At 44.6% G+C, this 18681-nt stretch overlaps 1 protein-coding gene across 2 annotated transcripts; it reads left to right on the top strand.

Moving 5' to 3' along the window:
- Positions 1–425: 425 nt before the first annotated feature.
- Positions 426–18411, top strand: FGF8 (fibroblast growth factor 8). Of its 2 annotated transcripts, none has more exons than XM_053389448.1 (5): positions 426–923; positions 1104–1140; positions 3408–3555; positions 12879–12985; positions 17262–18411. In XM_053389448.1, exons 1-5 carry the CDS (start codon positions 892–894, stop codon positions 17547–17549), a joined length of 612 nt encoding a protein of 203 aa, XP_053245423.1. In that variant the 5' UTR covers positions 426–891; the 3' UTR covers positions 17550–18411. The 2 variants fall into 2 exon arrangements, with proteins under 2 accessions (XP_053245423.1, XP_053245422.1); XM_053389447.1 differs by having other exon boundaries at positions 427–923; positions 3375–3555.
- Positions 18412–18681: the final 270 nt, after the last annotated feature.

Here is an 18681-nt window from a genome sequence, read left to right as displayed (position 1 = left end):
TGCCGCTTTGGCACCCGTCACACACGCGTCCGAGGCTCGTCGTGGGAATCCGTGCCACCCCACCCCCCGGACATGCCACCGGGCACAGGCCACAACGCACAAGCGCATGATCAGCTCACCCCCCCTTCCCTGCCCAGCTGCTGCGTGGGTCTCTATGTGAGCGAGAGGAACCCACCCCCCGCCTTCCGAAGGTGCCTCCTCGATAGCCTTCGGGATGCCTCGGAGCGCAGCCTGCCGGTCCCCCCCGCCGGGGGGGGGGAGGAGAGAGGAGGGGGTCTGCCGGAGGGCCATCCCAGGACAGATGAGAAGGGGCTGGCACATTGGCGAGCCGCGCACAAGAGGAGGGACCAGCGCTGGGCCGGTGCGCACTGCCCCCCGGGCGCTTGGAGAGCGAGAGGCGCAGCGCCCTCCCTGCCGCCCAGCCGCCTTCCTTCTCCGCAGCCGGCGATCCGGGGCTCAGGAACTGTCAGCGCAGCCTGGGCGCCTGCTCTGCCCCGGAGCCTTGCTGACAGCCGAGCGCCCTTTCCGCGCCTCGCCGGGCTCTAGCGCAGCCGACCCCCGGGCGCGCCCTCGCCGCTTGGGCCCCCGGAGCAGCCGCCGCAAGACCGGCGCTCCCCTCGCTCTCCCGGCCCCGATCTCCTTCCGCAGCGGCGGCGGCGGCTCTCGAGGGCATGGGCTGGCCGCGCCGAGGGAGCCCCTTGCCCTGACCCAGCCGCTTCGGGGAGGCAAGTGCCGCGTGGGGAGCTGGGCGCGGAGAGACGCGCGAGGAAGAAGAGGCAGCCGAAGCAACCGGCGAGCTTAACGCAAAGCGAGAGAAGGGAGGCTGAGAAGCGGAGCCTCCCACCGTCCCGGGAACCGGCCAAGATCCAGCGCCGGGGGAAACCGCTCAGGATGAATCTCTTCTCGTCCATATTCAGCTATTTGTAAGTAACTGCTGATTATTTGGACTTTCCCGGCTTTCCCTTGCCCTCCCCAAAAAACAACAACCACCCCAACAGTCTCCCTTGATTTTCCATCTTTATTTCTGCTCCATTTCAAAAGCGAAATCACCTCACCATCTACTTTGTTTTTTCCCCCTTTCCTCCGCTTTCCCATCATTCTAGGCTACTGCACTTGTTTGCTTTCTGCTTGCAGGCACAGGTAAGGAAACTGTTTTATTACTTTTTATCCTTTAAGACATTATTTGGTGCGGCTTGAAGCTCATAGCCAAATCTTTTCCAAGCATCTTTTTTTTAAAAAAACGGAAAGCGGTTATAAGGAAAAAGTTTAGATAAGGAGTTTGATGGGAAGCGTTTGATGGAGCAACCGAAACATGCAGCAGAACGTTAAATATAACATGTTTGATAAAATTAAACGACAGGAGGTTGGTTAAAGTGAAAGTAGATGCAAGCTGGGTTCAAAAATTGAAATCGCAGACATGAGAAAAGCATGCAAAATCCAAGGCAAGAAATAGATGCTGATTAATTTAAAATGTACTGCAGTGTTTAGCCAGACATTGTGCAAGTATGTAGATGGATGGGTAGGTAGGTAGTTATTGTTTGCTGAAATTGCAAGCACCTTTGCTCCGTTGCTATGATTTTCAAAAGTTTAATAATATTTAAGGGATGGAAATTCTAACCATTTTTAACTCTAGCTTGCTGGCCATCGGTAGTGCTGCTAATATATTAAGCAACACAGTCTGATACTGTGGGATCTATAACCCTGCTGGTGCAGTATTGATTGCAAATCCAGAGAGCCAAAGACAAATGCAATTTCCCCTAAGAAAGAGAGTGAAGGGGAGAGAGAGAGAGAGGGAGAGGGAGAGAGAGAGGGAGAGGGAGAGAGAGAGAGAGAGAGCGAGAGATAACAGGTGTAAGGTTCCGAGTTAAAACTGCAAGGATCTCTTGATTTTGTAAGTCGGAGTAACAAAGATCACTCTGAATGTGAAGGAGGAACATGGGAGTTGTGTAAAAAAAAGCTACATTGTAATATTTTGGGGGCGTCAGATGGAAATCAAAGAGTGATGTGGGTGTCCACATGGTCCCCTCATCAGAGCTGGCAAAAGAATCCAGAGATATTATCAAAAGAACCTTCTGTAGGAAACACACAGAGAGACACAAAGGAAAGGAAAGGAAAATTGTCAAGGGAAGACTTCTATAAACTCCAGCTTTGAGGAGGAGATTACTTTCCCCATTTGCATGGAATAACCTTAGCATTTGACATGGGCAGCGGGTGGGGTGGGGGGAAAAGAGAGACGAGTCGGGGGTTACTTCGTACACTGCCACCCCATGAGGTTGAAAGGAACAAATCTCCTCAACATTTGCTCAGAATACGTCTTTATAAATGTCAGGGGCAAACTAAACCCCTTCAGACTTAAAAGAGGAATCGGAGATGTGGAGGGGGTGGAAGAATTCTCCTAAGACCAGGCTGTGAGAGAGAGGAGAGAAACAGATCTGAGCAGTGGCAATATCATTGTACAACTGAAGCTACACATAGCCGATCCCCCCCCCCGCCCGCCCGCCCGCCAAACTGTTCCATAACAGAATCTACTGCTAACAGGGTTACGAGGACTTTGAATGTGTGGCTGGGGGTGGGTGGGGAGGTGGGAAACCCATAGCCAGCCTTGATGTGTATGGAAAGGCTCGTAAATATTAGCTGCAAAGACAATTCCGAACTGCCTCGGCTGCTGACACAACTGATCCCTGTTTAAGGGGGATAAAATATGGCTGTTCCCCCCCTCCACCTTCTTCTTTTGGTCACTGGTTACTCTGGTCCACAGCGCACAGGGCCCTTACAGCCCCACAAAGCAAAACTCTCAAGCAGGCCACTTGAAAGATCAGGAAAGCAAATACCAAAGACACAGAAACAAGCCCAGTAATTGAAAGCCTTGGGATGATTACCTAGCTAGAAGTCCGTCGCACTCGCGTGCATGTTGTATTGCCTGGAATGAGCCAGATATGAATGATGGAGCCGGTTTATTTTTGCTCTGGTGGTGACCTTAAAGTGATTCCTGCAGAGCCTTCCTGGGTTTGAACTGGAGCAAGCAGGATCGGGACCATGCCTACTTGAGCTCCATGGTGTTTGCAACCTGGTTTGAATCGGCACAAGTCTTTCTGAAATCTGAGGAGCTGTGCTGGTTGTAATTCTGTCCCAAGTGCTCCAGCATCACCTGTGTTTTCTTTATCCCATGCTTGATTCTCAACAATAAATGTCTAGGTAGCGGTTGCAATTTCTCATCCATGCCAGGGTTTCTTATACTGACCTATCACGAACCTGGCTCTGCACAGCACCAGCTCAGAGTGCTCTAAAAAATGCACCAGGAACATGCCGAGAGCGCCTTTCTCGGAGGAGTAGAGATTATAATGGTGTGTTGTATATTTTTCAATTTCCTAAAGGTAACTGTTCAGTCCCCACCTAATTTTACACAGCATGTGAGGGAGCAGAGCCTGGTGACCGACCAACTAAGCCGGCGACTCGTCCGGACCTATCAGCTGTACAGTCGGACCAGTGGGAAGCACGTGCAAATCCTGGACAACAAGAAAATCAATGCCATGGCGGAGGATGGAGATGCTCATGGTAAGGCTGAATATGCGGGCAGAAGGGCTGGGGGAGGGTGGTGGTGCGCGCAGCACAGTAATTAATGATTTCCGTCCTCTTTGTTAGCCAGAAATCATTACAAGTGTTCAGAAGGCAGGGGTCTTGCGATGGAAGAATGTGGCAATCAATATTTGTAATAATAGTACATTGCTTTCCCCCTGGGGATCAGGATGATAGCTCTGATTATGAGGCGGCGTGTGGGTTTCGTTCTATTTTTTTACACCTGATCTCTCTGACCACCCAGATGATGGGGTGAGTTGCATTTAAAAAACGTTTTTCTTTTGTGGTCGTGGTGAGGAGCAGAAAAGAAGAGGGATGCCCAAACTGTTTAGATTAGAAATAGCTGGTGCATTCCTGCAACATAGCTCTAGCTAGGATCTCTCTCAGTGATACGGAAACAAGGAAGCATGGAGGATGTGATTCGAAGCCCCAGAGTTTCCCAGAGTCTTAGGCAGAGATTGTCACCAACTGTATTCAGCCTCTGAGTGCAGCAAACACAGATCTGTGGGGTGCATGGGAGGACCTGGCAGCAGATCCTCTTGTTCTCTAAAATAAAGGGGGTATGGCAGGGGAGCCCTGAGCAGTGTGGAAGTTTTAAATAACTTAGATCGTAAGTGTTAATTACTCTTTCAAATGCTCAAGCCACATACAAGAGGACAAGGTGCTAGCAAAACTGTGGCTTCAATAAACTGTAAGTCTTTGAGCTCCTTTCCTTGCATATGTGAGACACGGGACAAGGTTAGCTGACATTCTGAAAGCTCCAACTTCCTTTATTTTCTGTGTGCTGGCAAAAATGTGTGCATCCTTACGTTGCACATACATATTTGTACATGCAGTATGCATCCTGCTTAGAATTCCTAGCCTTCCACATTAGATGTGATTTCTCCTTTTCACTTACAACTAAACTGCTGCAAACATTCATCCTCTCATATAGCTTTGGGTTGACTGAAGATTTCAGAATGAACTTTAATAGTTGGGGCTAAGTGGGTTCTACATGTACAAAGATGTATTTTTAACCTTTCAAGCAAAGCATGCCAGCCTTAAAGCAACCATGATTTGAAGGAGACCAGTTTGTTTCACAAAGTTCCCCCTCCCACTTAAATGTCTTATATAAAAAGAGAGATTACTTTAGATTTAAATGACAATGTTAAGAGAGGCTAGAATGAAATGAGGGAAACAGCTTGAAAAAGAAAAGACCTCTATTAAAACATAATAAAAAGGTTAAGCATTTGAAGAGCTAAGAAGCAAGCCGAGCAATGATCTAAAACAGAGAGAGAGAACACAAGCAGTTTTTCAGATGTAAAGTTTTAAAAGAGTCGCAAGTCTGTAAATGTTAAAATAGAGGTTCAGGATTGTTCTATATGAATCTCTGGAGAGACCCCCATGTCTGGAAGAGCTATTAAAACTCTTCTTACTTTCACCTTTTTTAACATTTCCTGAATACTTTCTCCTCTTCGCAGTCCAGTTAGGGGATCAAGTGTGCCTCGCTGCATTTTTTCTGCATCTACGTAGCCACTTTCCCTTCAAAGTTTGAGCACGAAACATAATTTTTCTGGGATAAATCTGTCACTGAAGTGAAAGAATAGAGTTGAAAATGTTAAGCTCCCCCCCCCCACCCCAAACAAAATCAACCTTTCGCACCATTAACATCAAATATTAAAACCTCAAGTCTTTATTTTATATTAAGTATTGAAATTGGGGGGGGGGTGCTGAAGATTTTTCCTTTTTAAGTGATTTATTTCTGCCAATGACCATTTTCTCTGCTGTGACATTTTTACGGCTGACTTAATGTCAGGTCCATTTTTCTCGGTTATCTGTCTTGATTGTCAATATCTTTCTCCGTTTTCTAATTAGGAGCAAAGCCCCATGCATCTTAAACCTTGGTCCACCTCTCTGAGCTCTGTTTAGCCGTCCATAATCTGGATTAAAATGGTCTTTATCTGTATGCGAAGGAAATTGTTCTGAAAGTGAATGATAATTGCTGTATTGGATTCTGGCTGTGTTGACGGCTGGCATTTGCTACTGGGACCTGGCCGCCGTACATATTTTCGTGCTGCCTGGGGCCTGGGATGCATCTTCCACTGCTGTGGCTTTTTGTAGGCCAGTTGTACTTAACTCTTTGCCCTTCCTGCCCCACTGTGAATCCACGGCTCCGCTTTCGAGCAGAGTTCCAAGCCAGCAGGGCCTGCCAAGCGACCAGCGATTCAGTGCTGGAGGCCGGTCACCAAAGCGGCTCGTGTGGCAAGGCAAAGCCCACCAAACAGACAATAAATCAGAAAGAGCCTTTGAAAAGGTGGAAAGGACAAAAAAGGGGGGGAAAGAGAGAAGCAGCAGCATGTGTTGTTCTGCCTCCGTTCAGGGCTGATTTTCTGTGTCTTTCCATCAGTCAGCAGAAGAGAGCATGGAAATTGATGCTCTTTAAACCTTTTACTGCTCTCTTGATCGACCTCCCTCGCTCGTGCCCCCCAAAGACAGATAAATAAGGGGACCTTGTCTATGTGGCTCAATGAAGAGGAGTCGGGGGTCCAATTGCTCTTTGGCAGGGGGTGGGGAGACGGGGACTTACAGATGTTAATATTTTATAGGAAGGAGAAGTGCTAAAATTAACGGGGTTGTAATGGGTCGGAAGAAGTGATGTGATGTTGTAATTCATACACAGCACAGTGTGCAGACAGGGAGGGAAGCAGCCATTCTACCAGGGTTTGGACCACCAAGGCTTGGGGCCTAGTCTAAAGGCTTAGTTTAGATAACTGTTTTCATTACTGCTGGTGAATCCCCGACTACTGACACGGTTGTTTTCTAATCTTTCCTTGTTCACATGTGTCGAGCCATCTTCCACTATTGTTAATATTGTGGATGTTGGCCCCTGTTGAGGAAATATAGTTATTTTGCCTCAGAGAAGCTGAGGAAAATAATAATGTTGTGGTGAGGTCCTGGCCTTTCACAGACAAAACATGCTGGTTGCAAGAGTTGGGACCTGAATGATCAAAAGGGCAGAAACAACTCCCCTATGAGGAAAGGTTGCTATGTTTGAGGCTGTCCCCCACCCCCCAACTACAAAAAGCCAAGTGGGTAGGGGGCATGATCAAAGTTTGTAAAATTATGCATTGTGTGAAGAAAGTTGGGTCTGAATGGTGGGAGATTTAGGAAAGGCAAATGGATGCATTTCTTCACACAATATATAAACTCTTGGATTTGCTACCACAATATGTAGTAATTGCCACCAACTTGGATGGCTTTTAAAACGAGACTAGGCAAATTCAGCTATTAAAGGAAGCTAGTCCTGATGGCTGTGTACTACTTCCAGTATACCTCTGAATGCCAGTCACTAGGGAACAACAGTAGGACAGGACTTTTGCCCTCATGTCCTTCTTGCGAGTTTCCCATAGGCATCTGGTCCACCACTGTGGAACACTGGATGCAAGACCAGATGGGACTTTGGCCTGATCAAACAAGGCTCAGTCTTATGTTCTTATGAGAATGAGAGCAGAACATATATCTGGTGCTGAAAATGTAATAGGATGAATTTCTCTGGGAAATAGTATGGATCCACTGGTGTTTCTATGATCCATAACTCTCTTTATTGAAGTCAAATATCCAGGGCCTGTTACTTTAGGATCCTGCCCATCCAAATCTAGTTTTCCTTTTGCCCATCTACGCTGTAATATTTGTTGGATGCTTTGTACCCCAATTATTATTATTATTCTTTAGAAGACATCTGAAGGCATCCCTGTATAGGAAAGGTTTTTTTTAATAATGTTTAATGCTTTATTATATTTTTATATACATTGGAAGCTGCACAGAGTGGCTGGGGCAACCCAGCCAGATGGGCGGGGTACAAATTATCATCATCATCACCAGAGGAAGAGACTGTTTCTCTTCATAATCCATCTCAGGTTTGCTCCAGGCCCACTACTTTGCCAAATGAGTGTTGTGTGTGTGTGGTGATGGAGGAGTGAGCTGTAGGTTCGTGTGAAATAACATACCCCAGAAAAGCATCTTAACCAGCCCCTAGCTATATACATAAATGCAGCTTCCATTAGCTCGGGCATACTAGGTTTGAGACCATTGATTTATTCTACTTTGTTACTGTTGCGTCTTGGATTTTATTGCTCCTGTTTATTTAGCTCTAACAAAGTGTCAGACACTGGGCAGGCCATAGAACAAGCCTTGTAAGCCAACTCTGGATTGAAAGATATGGTGGAAATCAAATAAATAAATAAGCAAGTGATACAGTCCCTGCCTTCCAAGCTTTGTAAAATCGATAGGACAAAAGGGAGAGGGGCAGAGCTTGAGAAAGGTTTCAAGTTGTCCTCATGAATGGCTAAAAAGAGAAAGCATTGTGGAGTGTAGTGGCCTTTTAAGCACTGGCTTCATGGCCACAGCACTGAAGGATTTCCCATGGTGCTATTCAGATTGGAAATACCTCGCCCCCTTGCCCTGCCTGAGGAAGCCAGATCACAAGGGCAAAATGAGAGATTTGTGCACAGCCAAAGTCAAGGGCCAAAAAGCCTTGTAAAGGTCAAAGGGCAAGGTATAAGTGAAATAGAAAAGTCTACTCCTGCAAATGAACTGCAACTGCTTCTGAAGTGTCTCTCTTCCCATGAAGAAGGATATTTAAAAAGCATCTTTTGATGCTTTTTCATACAATGCTTATAGCACATCAAATGTAGAGTAGCTGCTTGATTGTTGCAAGGGATTTAAACATCTTACTTCAAAAAACCTCCCATTTCAGGCACATCACAATTTCCTAACTTTCAGATCATCGCAATACAGTATATTATTGCTGGTGTAAAAAGGCCATTGCGTTTTGAAGTGATGCTGTCTGGGACATGGCAGTGCTACAATTGGCTATTGATTAAGCCCAGCATCACTGATAATGAGTGAGACAGTCTGGACCCAAAATGTCCCTCAACCAAACCTCAGGCAGCTGGTGACCCAAACCCTAGTGGAGGCTTGCATAAGAGCTAAGCTGGTTGCAAAGTGGGAAAATGATCCTCATCAGTTTGCTTGCCCACATCGGACCAGACAGCAAGTCTATATGTTTTTGCCCATTTTCACAACTTGAATAGTTTCTTTGACCCTTTCCTGTGTCTGTAGGTCAGATGAGAAACCTTCATTAGCTAAAATTCGTACTTCTGTTTAACAGTTTCTCACTTCCTTTCTCTCTCCCACATTAGCAATATTCACATGTGATACATTCCAGATGAAAAATGTTGGTGTTAGGGAAGATCCACATGTTGTCATTGCAGACAGTTTCCTAAGTCTCCCCAATTCCCTCAGCCAGGCTGACTCCTAATATTGGAGCCACTCTTGGGAAAACATGGGTTAAAATGACTGGGGGAAGGTGGAACATTTGCAGGAGAGAATTAGAGGAGGGTTAAGCACCCCCTGCCAGTTCTCCTCTATACCCTCCCTATATTAGCATTATGGAAACCCATGCAAAGTTTGAAATCCTGTGGATTTTTTCCTACTGGGAAGTTCCACCCTTAGTGTCACAGGTGAATATATCCCTTGGTTTGAGGATTTAGCTGGCATTTCTACTTGATGTCCTGAGTCTTGACAGTATTGCTTCTTTTGGAAGCACCTTCTCTTTTTGGTAAACTGAATGCTCCACTTCTTTTATAATGAGGTGCTATCATCCAGCCTTTCTAGGTGTTTGTGTTATGGAAATATGCTGTAAAAACTATCATCTGATTGGCTGAGCACAAGAAGCAGAACAGGAGAGGTTGTGTTTATGTTTTGCCTAATGATTAGAACAAACTCATTCGAGTTTTGCATTGGGGGTGGGTGAATCATTCAGCAGCAAAGGTGATGCAGGAAAGCTGCTTTTTCTCAGCAAATTTCAAGGTCTCTTTTGATCCTTCCTCTGACTGATTAGAGTTTTCAGATTGTATTTGTGGATATGAGGCATGAATACTACAGACCACATATAGCTTGATGATGCATAAGGTTTGTGTATGAAACTCAGGATCACTTTTTCTTCAGAAGCCCTTGTCAGACATAGTAGGTCCCAGACTCTAGAATTTGGGGGAAAGGCACTGACTCATTATTTACTAGAAGGATTCCCTTACCCCGTGTGCCCACTGGACCACTTCAATCTATGGAACTGGCCATTTTACAAGCGCCAAACAATGTTCGCTACATGCTTGCAAGTAATCAATCTTTCAGATAGGCAGCACCCACTCTTTAGAAGTCCCTATTCATTAATATTAGGCAGGCACCTTTGTGGTATTGGTTTTACCAGGCATGTAATTTTGACACACAATTTTATTATGTACAATTGTTTAAAAATTGCAGGTTTCATTTGTATATAAAAATTACGTTAACTTTTTCTTAATGTTTGCTTCTATTGATTTTTATTTCAAATGAATATTTTAGATTTTTCTTTGCAAGCCCCTTAGAGGCCTTCTATTGAGTAAATTGGATATAAACATCAATTGACAAACAAACAAATATTCCCTGCACTGCCACAGCAGCAGCAAATACATGCTGCAGCTGGAGATTTGAGACAGAGGTTTCTTGAGTCCAGTTGAGACCCACAGGGTTCTCAGTGTCTCCTACAGTATGCCAATCCTTCCAATATAACTGCATAACCGAATCACTTCCATTGTTAGGTCTGATCAACTTGTTGTGACAGCTAAAACCATTTTACTTTGCTCTGCGATAGGGGCAGGAAACATGCAGCCCTCCAGTTATTGCTGGACTACAACTCCCATCATACCTGACCATTGGCCATGCTTGCTGAGACTAATGGAACATAGCAACATAGGGGTACAGGTTCCCTGCCCCCGCTCTAGAACATCTCATTGCTCCCTCCCAGATTCCCAAGTACTAAGCTACCATCATTAAAGCTTCTGGCCCATTTTGCAGATAGACTCCTGCAGATATATTGGTCTCAAAACTATCCATGATGGTGGCAGGTGCATTAAATCTGGGCCTGCCTTGTTAGCAGAGAAAGGAGGAGCAGAGTCTCTTTCTAAGAGCAAAGGGGACATGTGAGGGATTGGACCCCCTTCCCTCTCCAGTGCCTTGTCAAAAAAGTTTCACTATAATGCTTTCCATGCAGCAAAATGGGCCTAGGACTGCCTGTAACCTGTCCTGTTCACAATAGGTGATGGGATGAGATGGTCTTCCCTTCTGTTTCTCTAGACTTCCCTTCTGTCTCTCTCTGTGTGAATGAAACATGTGTGAAACTGAGAATCACAAACAATAACTATTTTGCCTGTACCCAAGACATGATGAATTCCATAATCTGACATTGCTAGAGGGATAAATTCTAACTTATCATAACTGGCACTGCAACAGCAATGGGAGACAAGTACTGATGATGTATTGAGCATCATCAAGAGTAATGACTGCCTGGGTTCTGGCTTGTGAGCAAACCTTCCCTTTAAAGTCATAAAGAGCAAAACCAGTTTTGGTGCCTGGGACACTTTGAATCCCCCTTCAACTGACCAAAAATGCTGCACAGTACAGAAATGTTGCTCTGTTTCCTCTCTTTCATGTACAATGACAGAGAAGGGCTGGAATGGGTGAGATGGCCCTTTGGGGCTGGCTGGCTCCATCTCTTTGGGGTTCCTGCAGCAGCAAGAAGAAGGGGACGAGCCATTGATCCGTGATTTGCATAGCTGCTTTGAAAGTTAATCAATGCCTCCATTAAAAAAACTGAGACTAAATCAATACGCCCTCTCAACTCTCACAAAGGTGAAATGCATTAAGGGGCTGCCCTTACCCTTCCTGGCTTCCTCTACCAGCTGCAAAGTCAGCATCAGTTCAGAGAGACAGAGAAAGGACTTAAACTGATCATATGGAGCTTCCTGACCTACACAGAAAAGAGATGCAAGAAGAGGAAGGGGACCAAGTATAAAAATACCAAATTAGAAACTAATTTTCCTGTTGCTACTGCCCAAATCATTGTGTGTCCTTTTAAAGTAGGATGATTTAAAGCAATTACTGGCCAGGGCTTTATATTAACCTTGTGTCCTGTAGCCTTTCTGTGTTGTGTGCCACAGACATGTGCCCAGATATTTCTCTATAATGAGAGGACAAGGGATCTTTTGCAGCAACTGGAAGTCCATTGGTTTCAGAAATGGAAGTATATATAAGACATTCCATCCAGCGCTGTAAGACTTGCAATAGCCATCATGCATGGCCGACTCTTGAAAATAGGTCTGATTCTGTCTATTGCTTGAATTTAAGATGTCCGTTTCCTGAAGAAACAGGACTGCTGAACCGCCTGCTGAAAACTTTTCTATTCCACCAGGCCTATTCAGACAATTAAGAATACATCTCCCGCAATGGTCTAATGATGTTTGTTTTTAATTTCCTTTTGTTTTTAACTAGTTTTTAACTTTCTAAGATTTTATTGTCTGGTTTTATGTTTTTATATCATTGTAAGCCATTGTGATATATTTTTATGATACAGCGGTATAGAAATATTTTTTATAAATAAATAGTAAGTAAGAAAGAGATTTTGCAACATTTGAGTGGAAGCGCCATTGTTTGTTGCTGCTACTATGGGTGAACAATCAGGGAGCCACCCAGTACATGTAATGATTGTGTATGCCACATTTTTTCCAGGCTTCTCCACTGATTTTGATGGCAGTGGCAGCAAAAAGAAAACAAATTTAAAATAGACACAGCACTTGCGTGAGGAGAGCCTAGTGCCTTGATGGTGTGGGGGGATACAAATCACCTCCTACCCTAACCATTGAATCAATCATTTGATGAGAGGAGAGGAGGCAGTAGCTGTCTTCCTCAGTTGATGTGCATGGAGGTGAGAGGGGTATGTGTGGTGTGTGTGTGTGTGTGTGTGTGTGTGTAAAAGACAGGGTATGGGGTACTAGACATACCCACTTTTGGCCACATCCATCACAAGCAGGTCGCTTTTGAAGGGTTGGCCAAGGTTGAATGTGACACTTGGTCTTATAATTAGTTCACCCTGATCCTTCTCTTAGGGGAGGGCCATAGCTCAGTGCTAGAGCATCTGCTTTGCATGTAGAAGGTCCCAGGTTCCATCCCCAGCATCTCCAGTTAGAACCGGGACCATCCGCTGTCTGGTAGACAATACTGAGCTGTATGGATCAATGGTCTGACTCGATAGAAGGCAGCTTCCTATGTATTGCTATAACAAATACTATAAGGAGGGACACAGCATCCCTTCCCTTTGGTTGTGTCGTCCATCCTGCCTAAGAAAATGCTATTTCTAGAAGACAAATTATCCTCTTGGAGTGCTGTATGTGGTGCCCATCTTGTAACATTCATGTGACTCATTTTCTTGCCATCTTCTCCCGCTCCAGCCAAGCTCATTGTGGAGACCGACACATTTGGGAGCAGAGTAAGAATCAAGGGGGCTGAGACAGGCTTCTATATCTGCATGAACAAGAAAGGAAAGCTGATTGGCAAGGTAAGGGGGCTTCTGGGGTAGGAATTGCTTGCTATGCGACAAGGGGAGGAGCAGGACAATCTTCTCAGGAACAAAATATGGGAATGGAGGGGCAAAAGGGCCTACAACTGAAGCTGGAAGCGAGCTTGTTCACATGCATTCACTTATGCTGTATTTCATGTGGATACTGCTGTGGTTAGTCAGAACCACACAATTCAAGCAAATGTCTAAAGATGAGGAGCAGTAGAGGTTGGTCCATTAGAGCAGCGCCACTCCAGCCCCAGCCTACCCTCAATGACAAAAACATTCCAAGACTGAAAATCTGCTGTATCAACTCTTCTCCATCATTAATAAGCTGGGCAAGTATCTGGAGGCCCTCTTTCGCATGGCCAGAAGTAGCAGACAATTTAAAAGGCTTGAAACACACATGCACACACACACACTAACCTCTTGCTATGGGAGGTATCAGATAGTTTTTCTTTCAGGTAATGTCTCCATTGGAGGAGAAGTCTCATTTCCCCAACACTCAAGCAGCAACTCTGTATTGCTGAGAAACACGATGCCATCTACTGCCTCCATTCCTCTTGAGGTTACAATGTACAGGGTTGTTGTGAGACCATCACAAGCACCTATTTGATAGAGCCTGTGGCATTCATAGCATCATATATTCATTGGGTTGGGGAGGGGGCAGTCTTTTAGACAACCCCCAAATCAATTACATATGCAGGAAAGACATTAAATTACATACATTTTCTATCTATCTATCATCTATCTATCTATCTATCTATCTATCTATCTATCTATCTATCTATCATCTATCATCTGTCTATTCATTAGTGTTAGAGCAGACAGAAGGTTTCCAGGAAGGAAAAGCTGGGCAACTCCCTTTGTGATTCGTTCCAATGAGGAAGTGTTCCTACCACTAAGACAATTTCTCCTAAAATCTGCCATCCAACAACTTAAGCCCATTTCTGACAAAAGTCTCGCCTCCCTCTCCCTTCTCTCCTATTAACATGCACACGTTTGGGATGCTCATAACTGTTCACCAAAAAACAACCACCATGCAAATAATAAATGAAAATACCAAAGCAATATACTATATAAAAAACAATATACTATCCAAAAACCAGTTAGGATCTGATGATTTAGTGTGGTGACCTGCTCTGTATTTGTATGGTTTACCACTTATGCACATGCATTGTTGTTTCATATTAAATGCATCACACCCTGTGATCAATTAAAAAAGCAGAATACACTAAACCAAATGAAAACCCAAGAATTGGCCTAGGAGGTCTCCTCTCCACTCCCTATAAATACAGCTATCCTCAAGCATCTCCTTTATCTGGCACCTACTTGTCATCTGTTTCACTGTTCAAAGATGCTAACTAGGAGACATTTTCTCCCACTGCAAAGAAAGAAAGGAAATTGTCTAATCAAGCATACTACGGAGTAAGATCCATTGAACTTGGCGACTCCTGAATAAACATATTTAGGATGGCACTGTTGGTCTTCTTTGTAACATGGTGTTTGGGGAGTTTTTGCTTTCAGAAAAAGCATTTCAATATGCTGTGATAAGAAATGATACAGTTCAGGAAAAGCTCTACCAGCTGATTTTGCTGATGTGTGTAAACTGGCCCTGAGCACAGATCTAAGACTTCTTGGAAGCAGAACTTAGAATGTGTTTGCTACCAAGAAAAAGAGAAAAAGAAAAGCATGAATGAATTAGACTTTACAGCAGAGGTAGGGGGCCTTTTTAAACTCAAGGGTCACATGCTTGAGGAACATGCTCAGGGGCTGCAAACTAGTAGTAACACCCCTTTTCTTATTCTGCTGCCCACGCCTATTCCTTTCTCCCCCCTCTCTTCTCTTATTACCCAACACAAAAACACAGTGGGCTGTTCATTGGAGAAGTGCTTGCTCTCTTCTTCCACCAGTGACTTCCTTGGCTTCCATGCTGGGGGCTAAGAAAGCAGCTTGCTTCTCTCAGGGTCCAGCACTGAAACATTGTTCTCTATCACCCCACATTATAGCCTTGGCTTTACCCTTAAAGAATGCCCATATGAAGGAACTCCACTTTTCTAGCACCTATCTAAGAACATAAGATGAGTCCAGCATCCTGTTCTCACAGCATCCAACCAGATCCCAATGGGAAGCCTGCAAGCCAGACATGAATGAGTGCAATAGCACTCTGCCCACCTGGGATTACTAGCAGCTGGTATTCAGAGGCATCTAGAAAAACACTTATTTTTTTGGCCCATCAGCATTTGCAAAAATAGTTCTAGTTCTACCAAAACAGTCCACAAAAGCCCTAGTGTCCTAGCTGAAGAATATACCGTACATTGTTCATTAAATTCTGTTCATTGCACTATAGTGCAGAATTTCAAATCTTGGGAAGAACTGCACACACATACATATATATTTAAATTTCCCCTTGGAATAAGCCAAGCCACAAAGGCAGAGAATGGCTGTAGCTCAGTGGTAGTGTGCACACTTTACATGAAAATGGTCCTTCTTAGGCTCAGTCTTCAGAAAGGGCTGTGAAAGACCACTCTCTGAAACCCTGGAGAGACGCTGCCAATCAATGTAAACACAATGTTGAGCTATACCAGGCTTCCTCAAACTCAGCCCCCCAGATGTTTTGAAACTACAATCCCCATCATCCCTGACCACTGGTCATGCTAGCTAGGGATCATGGGAGTTGAAGGCTAAAAACATCTGGAGGGCCGAGTTTGAGGAAGCCTGAGCTATACAGAGCAATAGCCCAACTCTGTTTAAGGTGATTTCCTATGCTCCTTCCTGCGTAAGCACTTACTTTGCTTTGCCAGCAGTGACCTTGCAGTTTCTCCTCTCTGTAGAATTACTTGCTCAGCCATGGATAATTAACTATATGACCTTCCAACAGCTTAGCTTTCCTCAACCTAGACGTCCTCTTCTTCCTTTTACTTTTGTCCTGGGTGCTGCTTGTGTGATCTGTTCCTGATTAGAATCAATCAGGGGACAGGTGGCTGCATTGCTTGCATTCCAATAAGTATTTGAGTGCTTGCTGCCCTTGCCTCATTTCTCAGGTACAGTGGTACCTTGGGTTACAATCACTTCGGGTTACAGACTCCACTAACCTGGAAGTAGTACCTCGGGTTAAGAACTTTGCCCCAGGATGAGAACAGAAATTGTGCAGTCGCAGCGGGAGGCCCCATTAACTAAAGTGGTACCTCAGGTTAAGAACGGACCTCTGGAATGAATTAAGTTCATAACCAGAGGTACCACTGTATTGATTAGGTTGGTAGTTGATGGGTTGACTAGCTATATATCTTCTATCAGCCAACGATGTCAACCAATCCTAGCGTGAGTGTGCTGAAGTAGGTCTGAGCATAGCTGCAGATTTCTCTGCAGTATCCTGGAGGTGGGGCGGAGGTGGGATGGTGGGGAACATTTCCAAGTAATATTAAGCATAATCTTTGCACATAATCATCCACTCTCTTTGCTAGTGTAAGGCTGAGGACAGTAGAAATTCACAATCTAGGTGATTCCTCTTGAGTCCCCTCTGAGTTTGCCAGTTGGTGTGAAGTGTCAGGTTGGGGTTGAATGTGAGCCACCAAACAATTCTATATGCATCCCTCATGAGTTGCTTTGCATTCAAACAAAGCAATCCTTAGCAACATCCCAGGTCTGTCGAGTTTTCTCATAAGTGCTAAGGACACTTTGCACCTTCTGAAGGTGGCCTTTTCAATATAGATCTACGCATTACGGCAGATCTACACATTACACTTTAGCCAGAGACAACTTCACGAACCAATAAATAGCTAGAGAAAACCATTCGATGTGAACTGTTTAGCTTGTGCCTGCGAGATTGGATAAGGTAATATCAGATGTCCGGGGATTTATGGAAATGTGTGTTTATTGAACTGAATGTTTAGATAGCTAAACAGGAGGTATTAGTACTAGTGGTATACTAATATTAAAATCGTGGATACCCCCCGTTTTGTAATTTATATTCCTGGAGTTCCCATAAACTTTGAATTGGATGCCTTGACTTTTCTGGATAATACAAAGTACAAAATAGACTTAACTGTTTCCTTTGGTACATCATTGGGGGATGTTTGTTAGACAATAAGCATTCTTGGCATAATAGCACCCGGTCAAACAGTGTTCAAAGCATGGTCAAGCGCTATCACTACTTACAAAGTCTGTGCCCCCCTATTTTTAGACCAGGACAACCTGTCTCTGGTTCCATGGGGAGACATGGGGAAAAGATGAAGGGCATCTCCATTCACTTGTTTCCTATTGTTCCCATTTGCAGAGCAACGGCAAAGGCAAGGACTGTGTCTTCACCGAGATCGTGCTGGAGAACAACTACACAGCATTGCAGAACGCAAAGTACGAAGGGTGGTACATGGCCTTCACCCGCAAGGGGCGTCCCCGCAAGGGCTCCAAGACTCGCCAGCATCAACGTGAGGTGCACTTCATGAAGAGGCTACCCAAGGGCCACCAAACGACAGAGCCTCACAGACGCTTCGAATTTCTCAATTACCCTTTCAACCGGAGGAGTAAAAGGACTCGGAACTCCAGCCCCAAGCCCACCCCCTGACCCACCACCCTCCTTAGTGCCACTTGGGTCCACCCTCCTTTCCCTTTTTTTGTTGGAGGACATTCTGTAGAGACTTTTAACTGATGGACAATGCCTAGAGACTTAACCTGTGATGATAATTAAAACGAGGGTGGAAGAAGAGGGGGAAACCAAACTTGATCTAGTTGTTTATAATTGTTTGTTTTGTGTTTTTTAAAAAACAAAAAAGAGGCTCTATTTTTGTATTCCAACTTTACTGCTTTTTTAAGAAAAAGCACTGTAACGTTAAAAGACTTGTGAAGGGTTGCTCTTCACTTAAGAAACATTTTGAGTCCATGGGGGGCGTGTTATGTTTTAATAGACTGTTAAAAAAAAAAGTGGGGTGGGGGTGGGTAGGAGGTAGTTGATCTAGGGGTAAGCATAGAACCTGCCTTCTTCAATCAAATAATAAATTTTGGGACCAAATTTCTACCTCAAATAAAACAAACGTAATAGAAACACAACCCATCCAGAGCTTTTGTGCAAGTTCCATTTATTTTGATGGGTCTGTGTGGATGTTCCTGGTACCTGCAGACTGTGGCCTTTCTCAGAGTCCATTGAGTGCAAGTCCCTTTGTAACCAGCGAGAGACTTGCAGGCACCAACAGGGTGGGATGTGAAGTCACTGTTTCCATTTCTGAATGAGAGAGCGAGAGCAGAATCCCCAAGGAAGAATGAATGAACGCCACCACAGAGGTGGTGCTGAGATGAGGGCCGCTAGTTTTGCTTTGTATGTTCTATCCAAGCTGATCATGTCTCCAGAGGTCTGCATTTTTATTATTATTCTGTAGACCAATTTTTTTGTATTTGTTATGACAATAAAGTGCCACTGAGTTCAAATGTTATATGTTTCCCCATTACACCCGTTTCATCAAAGGTGCTTCTTGTCTCAAGTTTCCCAATGAGACTGAACTGGGATCTCACTCAGGTTACAGGCATGGAGGATGGTTGGGCCCCTAAAAAGCCAAAAGGAAAATAAAAAAGGAAGCCTTGCTCTCACTAAACTGGTGTTAGCAATTTGAACCTCTCCCCAGCCCATATCTGACTCCTCAGAAATGTTGCCTGGCCCCTCACTTGCCAACCTTGATAAGAGCTTGCAGCCTTGCTTGCAGATA

Source organism: Podarcis raffonei, chromosome 5 (genome assembly GCF_027172205.1).
Source record: "Podarcis raffonei isolate rPodRaf1 chromosome 5, rPodRaf1.pri, whole genome shotgun sequence".
NCBI classification, from domain to species: domain Eukaryota; kingdom Metazoa; phylum Chordata; class Lepidosauria; order Squamata; family Lacertidae; genus Podarcis; species Podarcis raffonei.
This window is presented reverse-complemented; position numbering and strand designations above follow the sequence as displayed.